The sequence below is a fragment of the Macaca fascicularis genome, chromosome 3 (genome assembly GCF_037993035.2).
Source record: "Macaca fascicularis isolate 582-1 chromosome 3, T2T-MFA8v1.1".
NCBI lineage: Eukaryota > Metazoa > Chordata > Mammalia > Primates > Cercopithecidae > Macaca > Macaca fascicularis.
In genome coordinates, this window is record NC_088377.1 from 199,455,367 (window position 1) to 199,468,777 (window position 13,411).

Below are 13,411 nucleotides of genomic sequence, written 5' to 3' on the forward strand. Positions count from 1 at the left end.
CCTCACACCCTCAGGATCACCCCCTCCTCCCCCCGGCCGCCGCGTTCACTGTCCTCACACCCTCAGGATCACCCCCTCCTCCCCCCGGCCGCCGCGTTCACTGTCCTCACACCCTCAGGATCACCCCCTCCTCCCCCCGGCCGCCGCGTTCACTGTCCTCACACCCTCAGGATCACCCCCTCCTCCCCCCGGCCGCCGCGTTCACTGTCCTCACACCCTCAGGATCACCCCCTCCTCCCCCCGGCCGCCGCGTTCACTGTCCTCACACCCTCAGGATCACCTCCTCCTCCCCCTGGCCGCCGCGTTCACTGTCCTCACACCCTCAGGATCACCTCGCCCTCCCACCGGCCGCCGCGTTCACTGTCCTCACACCCTCAGGATCACCTCGCCCTCCCACCGGCCGCCGCGTTCACTGTCCTCACACCCTCAGGATCACCTCACCCTCCCACCGGCTGCTGTGTTCACTGTCCTCACACCCTCAGCAGCGCCTTCTCTGTCCCACCCTCAGGATCACCTCCTGCCTCTTGCCGACCACTGCATTCCCAGGTCTTGAAATGACCACATACTCCTTCCCAGCACAGAGAGGGTATGAGGGCAGAAGGGACCCTTCCCCACATCGTGCCCCACTCCTGCTGCACGTCCTCAGGGGGAGTGCAGTGTGCAGACCCCACGTGTGGGGAGAATGTAGTGCGTCTGTCACTAGGAGGGGCCGGACAGAGGACAGTCAGCAAACAAGAAACACCAAGCAGGCTGGCTCACCTTCCCCTGTGCTGGGGGGGTCTTCAGGATCTCCCAGAGGTGAAGGCCACTTCTGGGGGACGGCTGGCGACAACAAGGGCCTGGGCATTCTGGACGGGGCGCGCAGAAGGTACTGCGGCTCCAGGCTGCCCTTCCCAGGGGGAGCTGGGGGCCTCTGGGCAGCATAGGCACCGAGGGCTGCCATCAGATGGTGTCTCTCCACACTGCTGTCCACCTTAGGGCTGAGCTCATCTGGCTGGAGCTGGCTGAGGGTCCGCGGCAGGAGGTCCTCGGGGAGCTGGGCCTGGGGCCCGGGAGGGTAGGTCAGCACAGACGTGTGGGCCACATAGGTCAGGATGCTCTTGGAGAAGCGGTCGTCACCCTGGAGGGGCAGGAGAGCAAAACAGAGCAAGAGTCGCATTTCCATCGTTAGCCGGGGGCACCAAGATGCCCTTCAGTCTCAGTTTTCAAGGTCCTACACAGCCCTGGGCATCTCTGAAATGTAAAGCCAAAACAGGACTCTCATTTTCACTCTGACCAACTCAGGTCCCTATTTCATATTTGTTCCTGCGTTATTTTTAATGACAGCTTCATGGAGATAATTCACTCACATCAGCAGTTTTTAGTGTATTCACAGAGTTGTGAAACATCACTACTAAGTCCAGAACATCCACATCACCTGAAAAGCGACTTTGCAGCGTCCCCATTCCTCCCTCCCACCCCGACACTGCTCATTCGCTTTCGGTCTCTACGGATGAGTCTCTTCTGGACGTTTCGTGTAAATGGAATCACACCACGTGTGGCATCTGTGCCTGGCTTGTTTCCCTCAGCGTAATGTCCTCAGGTGCACCCATGCCGATGCCGGGGCACGGGCCCGGATGTCCTTCCTCTTTGAGGCGAGTACTATCCCACTGCATGTATATCCCACATTTTAAAAATTCATCAATCAGTTCATGGATATTTGCTTTTTTCCACCTTTTGGCTATTTTGAATAATGCTGCTCTGAGTATTCGTTTATGAGTCTTTGTATAAATGTGTTTTCAATTCTCTTGGGTTTATTTGAGGATGTTACGTGGTAACTCGACATTTAACTGATAGAGGAACTCCCAAGCTGTTTTCCAGCGCAGCAGCACCACGAAAAAGCTCACCAGTAATGGATGCAGATCCCAGCTCCTCTGCATCCTTGCCAACACTTTCTACTGTCCTTCTGTTTTTATTATGGTCATCCTAGCGGTTGGAAAGCAATACCGCGCTGTGTCATTTGCATAATGTGCTAAGCCGAGTATGCCCTGCACCTGGAGCCTCCAACTCAGCTTTAACTAATGGTCCTTTGCACGGCAGCTCGGGGTTACTGCTTTCACAGCAACGAGAGGAGCCGCTCCCAGGCACGTTCGTGAGGCTCGGCAGCGCCTCCCTGGTGGCTAATGATGCTGCCTCTTGGCATGCCCTTATTGACCACTCCTACCTCTTCTCTGAAGAAACGTCTGTTCATATTTTATGCCTGCACTGGTCTTTAACCCCGAAAAGCTGCTCCCCAATACCTGAATCTCTCTTTCAGCAACCCTCAGCAGAGGCCTCAAGTGCCTTGTCTGGAGGCCTTCATTCCAACTTCTTTTTTTTTTTTTTTTTTTTTTGAGACGGAGTCTCGCTGTGTCGCCCGGGCTGGAGTGCAGTGGCCGGATCTCAGCTCACTGCAAGCTCCGCCTCCGGGGTTTACGCCATTCTCCTGCCTCAGCCTCCCGAGTAGCTGGGACTACAGGCGCCCGCCATCTCGCCCGGCTAGTTTTTTGTATTTTTCAGTAGAGACGGGGTTTCACCGTGTTAGCCAGGATGGTCTCGATCTCCTGACCTCGTGATCCACCCGTCTCAGCCTCCCAAAGTGCTGGGATTACAGGCTTGAGCCACCGCGCCCGGCCCATTCCAACTTCTTTACTGATGACTTGAAACATGTTTGCCACCTGCTCTTGTAACTGCAATGTTCTGCAGCAGGGAAGATGTCAGCGTGTCTTGTTCGATAATTACCTATCACATCGTTTACTAATCAATGCCCTGGCTAACAGTCTTTCATTAGATTTCTGTCTATATTTTCTCCTCACTCATTTAGTAAAACTCCCTAAGAGGACATGTCCTCATCACACTTTGTGTCACTAGACAAACCAAGGCCCAGCTATCCTCACCTCTAGGGCAGCTGTAAAAATGTGAAAAGTTCCCATATTCTACCTCGGACTTAGGCTTCATCAAAATGTCATGGACAAGCTGAGTATGAATAATTTCCAGCTTAGAGACTTTCGAGTCCTGGACACACACGCTGAGCTCCGTGGGGGCACGCATGGGTGTGTGGACAACACAGCTTAAATCCCATCCATTCATATTTTCTACTTGCACCTCCTTGGGGCACATGATCAATGTCGTGTCAGTGCAGGTGGACACCTCAGCATCTAGCTACGGGTGTGCAGCCATCGCTGGCAGTAAGGTAAGGGGATCTGACTCCTGAGTCTGGCTATTTCTGAAAATATTTGGGTTCATTCTCTGGGTTAGATTTTTCAATAGCAACCTGGGAGTTGGGAAATGGGTTGATACAGGTTGGGTTTTTTTGTTTGTTTTTTTATGGTGTGTTTTTTTTGTTTGTTTTTTGAGACAGAGTCTCCCTCTTTCACCCAGGCTGGAGTGAAGTGGTGCAATCTCAGCTCACTACAACCTCTGCCTCCTGAGTTCATGCAATTCTCATATGCCTCTGCCTCCCAAGTAGCTGGGACCACAGGAACACAACACTATACCTGGCTATTTTTGCGTGTGTGTATGTTTTAGTAGAAATGGGGTTTCACCATGTTAGCCAGGCTGGTCTCGAACTCTTAGCCTCAAGTGATCCACCTGCCTCAGCCTCCCAAAGTGCTGGGATTACAGGCATGAGCCACCGCGCCCGGCCAGTTTGAATCAGGTTCTAATTTCAGTTCTCATATATGAACTTGGGTAAATCACTTGACCCCTAGAGACTCAATTTTCTTCTGTCAAAAAAGGAAATCGGACATTATCTCTAAGATTTTTTTTTTTCTTTTGAGATGGAGTCTCTCACTGTTGCCCGGGCTGGAGTGCAGGGGCACATCTCAGCCACGGCAACCTCCACCTCCGGGGTTCAAACGGTTCTCCTGCTTCAGCCGCCCGAGTAGCTGGGATTATAGGCGTGTGGCACTGTGCCCAGCTAATTTTTATATTTTTAGTAGAGATGCGGTTTTGCCATGTTGGCCAGACTGGTCTCGAACTCCTGACCTCAAGTGAGGGGCCTGCCTCAGCCTCCCAAAGTGCTGGGATTACAGTCATGAGCCACTGCACCCAGCCATTATCTCTAAGATATTTTAATTATTATTTCTAAAGTGATGGGACTTTAGTTATCATCCAAATTGTTTAATTTTGTCCAAGGACTACCTGAAATCAACTATTCTTCCCTTAAGAAAGAGAATATGTGAGCGAGCAAGAGCGTGAGAAAGAGCGAGAGCAAGCGAGTGAGAGACAGTGAATGCCACCACAACAAACAGCCCCTCCAGCAATTTCCCACAAATTGGGTGTAAGTGTCAATCTCCAGCTCAGCCTGCACTCCCTCTTGCACAGGCTGTCTCTGAACACCTGGTCAGCCACCGTGCTGGGGGCTGGGGATCTGTGTCCAAACCCCTTGTTATGTGCCTGCAAGCGGCTCTCCCCTCATTGCTATGAATGCAGTCACCTGGAGCTTCCACTCAAAGGGCCTTTAATTAAAGTTGAGTTGGAGGCTCCAGGTGCAGGACTGACTAGGTTCAGTGCATTACACAATCACAGCAGAGTGTTATCTGTGCAGTAGACTTGGATAAACAATCTATTTTTGGTTTCTGTTCTGAATCAAATTAAGGTGAAGAGGAAAAAGAATATTTCAGTAGTTAGCACAAACAACAGGGCCTGTAGAAATAATAGCAAACATCGGTTTTCGCAAGCCACTCCGGCGACTCAATAGATGATTGCAGACGCTGCGGTGTTCCTCACCAAGGTAGTGACCATCCCATAACCAAGACGACCTGAGAGTTGGGAACATGGGCAGTGAAGAAAAGTATTCTCCTGCTGACTGGCTGTTTTGTGGTTTGAGGTCCCCAAGGAAAGGGAACTGGCTCTGGAGCTGCCTGGGTTTAAACTACCACCAATGCTACGACCTTAGTGCTTCAGCACTTTATTTAGGTCATCTGTAAAACAAGGATAATAATAATAGTATCTGGCACAGGAGGGTTAATGGCTATGACTACTACTATTATTACTATTATTTACTTTACCTTATTATACCTTCATTGTTTGTTATTTTGTTTGTTTTTTTGAGATGGAGTCTCACTCTGTCGCCCATGCTGGAGTGCAATGACGCGATCTCAGCTCACTGCAACCTCTACCTCCTGGGTTCAAGTGATTCTCCTGCCTCATCCTCCTGAGCAGCTGGGATTAAGGCACACATCACCATGCCCAGCTAATTTTTTTGCATTTTTAGTAGAGACGGGGTTTTACCATGTTGGTCAAGCTGGTCTCTAACTCCTGACCTCAAGTGATCCTCCCGCCTCGGCCTCCCAAAGTGCTGGGATTACAAGCATGAGCCACCATGCCTAGCCTATATCTTCATGTTCTTTAAAGCAGTCAGGAAATCCATACCTCAACTGATGAGGAACTATCCAATTAGACTTTTTCTTCCACTCTCAGCTCTGAGTTTAAAATTCTGTGACTCATTTTCAAATGCCCAATTGTGAAGATGTTTTCAGTCTCACTTCAACATACCAATGATGGGAGGTTTCCAAAGACAATGTGGAATAATTTTTAAGACCATAGGTGCCCAAACCTGGAAATTAGCAGCCTAAAGGCATGGACATGGGCCAATTTCCAATACATGCGATGGACATTCCTGTGCATGAATTCTTCAAACTATGTGTAAGAGAAATCCGGCTGAGCATCTCTGGGGTAGCCCAGCTGTGGGTATGAAGCATTGGAGAGCTTCTGCCAAAGTCTGCTAATGTTTAAGCTGACATGATATTCTACTGGGAATATTCTTCAACCCACTGCATTTCCATACGAGGAGAAGTAGAACCCAGTCGCCCACACAATGTAAAAGCCAGCAGGAAAGAAGGCTCACTGAGAGACTGGCCCAATCCTGTCAGCTCTGTGTAAACTGTGTAAACTTGAAGCCTCACTTTCACCACCTGCAAAACTAGAAAAATAATTCTGTTTTCTTTAAAACCTGCTGTGAGGATTAGGGAGAGTATAGGTAAAAGTGCCTTGCTCAGCACACAATTCAGAGGAGGAACTTGACAAATGGCAGTCATCAGCAGTATCATCATCACCATTAGTGTCAATGCCACCATCCACAGCAGCATCCCCACCATCGTCATCTTCACTATCCACAGCACCATCCCCACCATCATCACCCTCACCATCAGCATCATCCCACCATCAATAGCAGTATCCTCACCATCATCACCTTCACCATCAACAACAGCATCTCCACTATCTCCACCAGCATCACTAACATCCCACCATCATCACCCTCACCATCAGCATCATCCCACCATCCACAGCAGCATCCCCACCATCATCATCTTCCACCATCAACAACGGCATCTCCACCATCAACACCTTCACCATCATCACCCCATCATCAACAACAGCATCCCCACTATCATCACCCTTACCATCAGCATCATCCCACTATCAATAGCAGCATCCTCACCATCATCACCTTCACCATCAACAACAGCATCTCCACTATCTCCACCATCATCACCAGCATCACCACCATCATCACCCTCACCATCAGCATCATCCCACCATCCACAGCAGCATCCCCACCATCATCATCTTCCACCATCAACAACAGCATCTCCACCATCAACACCTTCACCATCATCACCACCCCATCATCAACAACAGCATCCCCACTATCATCACCCTTACCATCAGCATCATCCCACCATCAATAGCAGCATCCTCACCATCATCACCTTCGCCATCAACAACAGCATCTCCACTATCTCCACCATCATCACCAGCATCCCTACCATCATCACCCTCACCATCAGCATCATCCCACCATCCACAGCAGCATATCCCCACCATCATCATCTTCCACCATCAACAACAGCATCTCCACCATCAACACCTTCACCATCATCATCACCCCATCATCAACAACAGCATCTCCACCATCAACACCTTCACCATCATCACCACCCCATCATCAACAACAGCATCTCCACCATCAACACCTTCACCATCATCACCCCATCATCAACAACAGCATCTCCACCATCAACACCTTTACCATCATCACCCCATCATCAACAACAGCATCTTCACCATCAACACCTTCACCATCATCATCACCCCATCATCCACAGCAGCATCCCCACCATCATCACCCTCACCATCAGCATCATCCCACCATCAATAGCAGCATCTTCACCATCATCACTTCCTATCGGGGAACCAGCCCCCAACATTTCAATGTAGGTCCTTTTCTATTTTCCCTAAGTGTTGGCCAGTCTGAGAAATAAAGAGAAAGAGTACAAAGAGAAATTTTACAGCTGGGCCTCCGGGGGTGACATCACATATCAGCAGGTTCCGTGATGCCCATCTGAGCCGCAAAACCAGCACGCTTTTATTAGTGATTTCAAAAGGGGAGGGGTGTATGAATAGGGAGAGGTCACAGGGATCACATGCTTCAGAGGGCAATAAAAGATCACAAGGCAGAGGGCAAAATTAGAATTACTGATGAGGTTCCATGTCCTGCTGGGCACGCATTGTCTTGATAAACATCTTAACAGGAAACAGGGTTCAAGAGCAGACAACCGGTCTGACTAGAATTCACCAGGCTGGAATTTCCCAATCCCGGTAAGCCTGAGGGCACTGCAGGAGACCAGGGTGTATTTCATCCCTTATCTTCAACCACATAAGACAGACACTCCCAAGCGGCCATTCACAGACCTACCCCTGGGAATGCATTCCTTCCCCAGGGTTATTCCTTGCTGGGAAACTAATTCAGCAATATTTCTCTGACTTGCTTTCTGCAAGAAGAAAAATATGGCTCCATTCTGCCCAACCCCTCAGGAAGTCAGACCTTAAGGTTATCTTCCCTTGTTCCCTGAAGATCGCTGTTGTTCTGTTCCTTTTCAGGGTGCCCTGATTTCATATTGTTCAAACACACGTTTTACAAACAGTTTGTACAGTTAACACAATCATCACACGATCCTGAGGTGACATACATCCTCAGCTTACAAAGATGATGGGATTAAGAGATTAAAGACAGGCATAGAAAATTATGAGAGTATTGATTGGGGAAGTGATAAATATCCATGAAATCTTTACAATTTATGTTCAGAGATTTCAGTAAAGACAGGCATAAGAAATTATGAAAGTATTCATTTTGGGAACTGATAAATGTCCATGAAATCTTCACAATTTATGTTCTTCTGCTGCGGCTTCAGCCAGTGCCTCTGTTTGGGGTCCCTGACTTCCTGCAACAACTTCCACCATCAACAACAGCATCTCCACTATCTCCACCATCAACAGCAGCATCCCCACCATTATCACTTCTGCCATCAACATCATCCCTGCCATCGTCACCTCAACTATCAACAGCAGCATGCCCACCATCATCATCCCACCATCACCATCATCAGCAGCAGCAGCACCATCATCACCTCACCATCCACAGCAGCATCCCACCATCAGTGTCACCCCCACCGTCAGCAGCATCAAACTTCTACTGCTGCTGTGTGCCGAGCCCTGGACTTCCGTGAAGGAAGAATAACTCAGACGTGGCCCTGTCCTCACACATCTTGCAGACTGAAATAGGAGTTGAGTCACAGATGTTAACAACCGTAATTGAAAGAATACTATTACAGAGGTTCAGAAAAGCAATCCTGGTTTTGGAAGAATGTGATTCTCTTCAGCTGGAGGAAATCAGAGCTGCTTCCTGGAGCCAGCTGATGCAGTGCATAGAGCCACGCCCTGCACTGTACCCCTCACCTGCCAAACAGTGGTACCGTTGAGGAAGTGACTCTCCTCGATCCCAACTTTACAGGGGTCAGGGGTACCAGAGCTAAAAATCAGGCCTTTTCCTTTGACAAACATGTCTCCCCTGGAGATCCACCCAGCCCAGTCCCAACGGCACAATTACGAGTTCAGGCTGACAGGAAGGCCAGGAGGTCTGGGGAGTCCCACACGGCGGGAGACGCTGAGTGGAGGAGACTCCTGTGTGCGCACTGGTCTCTGCCCATGCTCATCAGCTATTCTCCTGCACCGAGGGTCCAAAACAAATTAGGAAGCCCAAGTCGGGACATCTTTTGACCACATAACACACGTTTTCTCCCTGTCTCACCGCCCGCAGGCAGTGCTGACAGGCACATTGATCACCGCGTGCTTGCTGCCGGCCTGACAAAGCACACGGCCGCAGCGCTGTTCGCCGGCTTCCTAATGAGCTGGCACCGGACGCGGCCAGGTTTGGCTGCTGAGGTGGGAACGCTGCAGCTCCGGCCCCGGCTCACGAATGTGGGGTTGGGATGACTTCACTGTGCCTTTCTGTCTCGGGCCTTAGAGAGGTGATTCTGGCAGCTCATTTATTTTCTCTGTCTCTCTCTGTGTCTCTGTCTCTGTTTCTGTCTCTGCGTGTCTCTGCCTCTGTCTCTGTCTTAACACAGTAGAAAGTGTCAGTGTTTAACAGTGCTCGGGCTCTAAGTGGCCCACTCATGTGGAGGGGAAATAATGGTGGTGTCATTCTTAGCGACAGCGCTGTCTCCAAGACAAAATAACATTTTTGTATTCAGGGAAGCAGCGGGGTCTCACACTAGCATACACTGTGCTGTCTCTGCAGCCAAGGTATAGAGCTCTCAGATTGAAAAACACGACCCCGCACAGTTTTTAGAGTTCACAAAATCCATGAGGTTGAACAGGGTAAGTCCTAAACAACTTAGGATCAACAAATTTGTAGCGAGTTGACAGCATCACGAGGCGCCAATGTGAACGCCTGGATATCTGCTAATGACGATGCATTCTGCGAGTCTGGAATTATCGGAAGACTCGCGACGCCGTGAGGCCAGCGCTGCTCTCAGCCCACCCTGCCCGCCCGCCACTCTTCCTTCTGTCTCCTGTTTGCATTTTGGCCTTTCCAGAAGCTGCACCCCAAAGCCTCCTACCTGGCAAGTGAAAAGCACAGGGCATGATTAAAGCAGCGAGTTCCAGTCCATATCCCATCCACCTTGGCCTGGGATTAGAGGTCAACTGACTCAGAACCACCCGGAGGATGGAGGGACAGGCATCGCCATGGGGCTCTTATTCACTGAGCACTACACTAGGCTGTTTTTGGCTTTACATGCCTTGATTTTCTCTAACTCTCTCAATGACTCGATGGTACAGACACGATTATCCACATTTTGCATATGAGGAAAGAAGATCCTGCAGCGAGGAAAGGGCAGAGCTAAGACACAGCCCTTCTCCCCAGCCTCTGCATGTGTGTCACATCTCAGACACCCAACACGCCGAGTGAACAGAGGAACAGCGAGCAGGCCAGCTTGCATGGAGCACAGGTCTGGGCGTGGAGGGGCTGCTAGTGCAGGGGGGTGGCACCTGTCACTGCGAGTGTTCAGTGGAGGGCAGGGACAGGACTGTCCGGGAGGAAACCAGGGTGACAGTCAGGACGACAGTGGCCAGCATGCATCAGCCTGCTCTGCCTCAGACACTACCATGTATGCTGGGAGCAGACCACCACGCCCTGGGGCCACTTTTCCACCAGAGCTCCGCTCCCACCAAAGGTCGTGAGAACAATCGCATGAGGGGGTAAACTTAAAAACCTCAAATGAACGTCGTGAATGGGGCATCCAATATGTGGAGGCCACGGTTCTCATCGCTGTGTGCCTCCGCACCTGCTCCTCCAGGTGGCATGGCTAAGCAGAGGGCTGTGAGGGAAGCTGTGTCCCCAAACACACTCCCCCATGGTGGACCCCCTCCAGAAACAGGGACAGGGGAAGGTGGGCTTGTTGACCGCATCTGGGTGGTGACAGTTTGGGACTGTTCTGGATGAAGCCACTGGGGGTAGTCATGGGCCAGCCTTCCTGTGAACGCAGGCGTCCCTCCTCTTGGGTAGACATCAAGAAGGGAACTGCTGAGTCCAAGGACAGACATATCTTTAGCGTTCAAGCAGCTTCCAAATACAGGTTATAACAGCTTGCATTGCATTCCCACTAATTTGAGAATTTCTATGTCCTCATCAAGAGTTAGTTTTATAGATTTTTTTTTAAATTTTAGCCAATCTAGTGACATGAAGTAGTCGTTCTTTATGGTTTTGTGAATAAGGATGCTCAGCACCTTTGATGCCTCCATTGGCCATTTGTATATCTTTTTATGAAGTATCTGTTCAAAGTTTTTATACATTTTTGTGTGGGGTTATTTGTGTCTTTTCCTTTTGCAGTGTTACTGAAGTATAACTGACATACAATAAACAGTACAGGAGGCATGACAATGAACACGTCCATCACCCTGAACACGTCCCGGTGCCCTGGAGACACTGCCCTCTCCCATCCCTGTCCACAGCTCCAGGCAATCCCGACCAGCTTTCTGTCCCTTATAATCCAGTTTGCATTTTCTACAGCTTTCCAAACTGGAATTATAACAATCGGTCCTCTTTTGTCTTTTGGTCAACAGAAATGAGACTCACTGTGCTGTTTCATGCATCAACAGCTCATTCCAGTGTCTTACTGAGTAGCATTCCACTTTGTGGATCAAACAAAATTTCTTTGTCCATTCACTTTCTGATAGACATTTGGGTTTTTTCAATTGTGGGCATTTACTATGAAAGCTACCATGAAGATCCGTGTGTACATCTTTGCCCACGTGCTTTCACTTATCTTGAGAAGTGGGACTGAAAGTTACAATGAAGATTCGTGTGTAAATATTTGAATACACACATGCTTTCACTTATCTTGAGTAGAAGTGGGATTGAAAGCTACAATGAAGATTCGTGTGTAAATCTTTGAATGCACACATGCTTTCATTTATCTTGAGTAGAAGTGGGATGGAGGGATCACAGGCAGGTAGACATTTCACTTTTGAAGAAACCGTCAAGACATTTTCCAAATCATTGTTAATGTTTTACGTTTCCACTGGTGGCATTTGAGAGGTCCAGCTTCCCTCCTTGCCAATATATAGGATGGTAAGTTTTGTTTTGTTTTTTGTTTTTTTTTATTTTATTTTAGCCATTCTTACAGGTTTGTAGTGGTATTTCACTGTGATTTCAATTTTCATTTCCATAACGAGGAATGATACTGAATGTTTCACACTAAACTGTCACTCATTTGTCCTCTTTGGTGAAGTGTTTATTCAAATCTTTTTGCCCATTTTTTTTTATTTCAATAGCTTTTGGGGTATGCATGGTTTGGGTTACATGAATGAACTGAATAGTGGTGAAGTCTCAGATCTTAATGCACCCATCATCCAAGTAATGCACATTGTACCCAATATGTAGGTTTTTAAAATCTCTCTCCCCTCCCATCCTCCCACTTCTGAGTCTCCAAAGTCCATTAGATCACTCTGTCTGCCTTTGCATATGCATAGCTTGGCTCCCACTTACAAAATTGATTACATAAGGTAATCAATTTTCCTTTCCTGAGTTACTTCACTTAGAATAATGGCTTCCAGCTCCAACTAAGTCGCTGCAAGAGACATTATTTCATTCTTTCTCATGGCTGAGTAGTACTCCATGGTGTATATATATACACTACACTTTCTTTTCTTTCTTTTTTTTTTTTTTGTTAGATGGAGTCTCGCTCTGTTGCCCAAGCTGGAGTGCAGTGGCACAATCTTGGCTCACTGCAACCTCCACCTCCCAGGTTCAAGTGATTCTCCTGCTTCAGCCTCCCAAGTAGCTGGGACTATAGGCACCCACCACCACACCTGGCTAATTTTTTGTATTTTTAGTAGAGACAGGGTTTCACCATGTTGTCCAGGATGGTCTTGATCTCTTGACGCCGTGATCCACCCACCTCAGCCGCCCAATATGCTGGGATTACAGGTGTGAGCCACTGCACCTGGCCTACATTTTCTTTCTTTATCCACTCATCGGTCAATGGGCACTTAGACTGGTTCCATATCTTTGCAATTGTGAATTGTGCTGCAATAAACATATATCTACAAGTGCCTTTTTGATATATTGATTTCTTTTCCTTTGGATAGATACTCAGTAGCGAGATTGCTGGATCAAATGGTAGACTGACTTTTAGATCTTTATGAAATCTCCATACTGTTTTCCATAGAGGTTGTACTAATTTACATTCCCACCCGCAGTGGATGAGTGTTCCCTTTTCACCACAGTCATATCAACTCTATTGTTTTGTGACTTTTTAATAATAGTCACTCTTGCAGGAGTACGGTGGTATCTCATTGTGGTTTTAATTTGCATTTCCTTGATGATTAGTGATGTTGAGCATTTTTTTCATATGTTTCTTGCCCATCTGAATATCTTCTTTTAAGAAATGTCTATTGGCCGAGGCGGGTGGATCACGAGGTCAGGAGATCGAGACCATCCTGGCTAACATGGTGAAACCCCGTCTCTACTAAAAATACAAAAAACTAGCAGGGCGTGGTGGCGGGTGCCTGTAGTCCCAGCTACTTGGGAGGCTGAGGCGGG

At 48.5% G+C, this 13,411-nt stretch overlaps 1 protein-coding gene across 10 annotated transcripts in view; it reads right to left on the bottom strand.

The window, feature by feature from the left end:
- PTPRN2 (protein tyrosine phosphatase receptor type N2) overlaps positions 1-13,411 on the bottom strand; it is a 1,017,982-nt gene that overhangs the window by 615,383 nt on the left and 389,188 nt on the right. For all 10 annotated transcript variants that reach the window (XM_045387364.2, XM_045387363.2, XM_045387365.2 and 7 more), the window contains one exon: positions 760-1,120. In XM_045387364.2, coding sequence (XP_045243299.2) covers positions 760-1,120 — 361 coding nt within the window. The remainder of the gene's footprint in view (positions 1-759; positions 1,121-13,411) is intronic.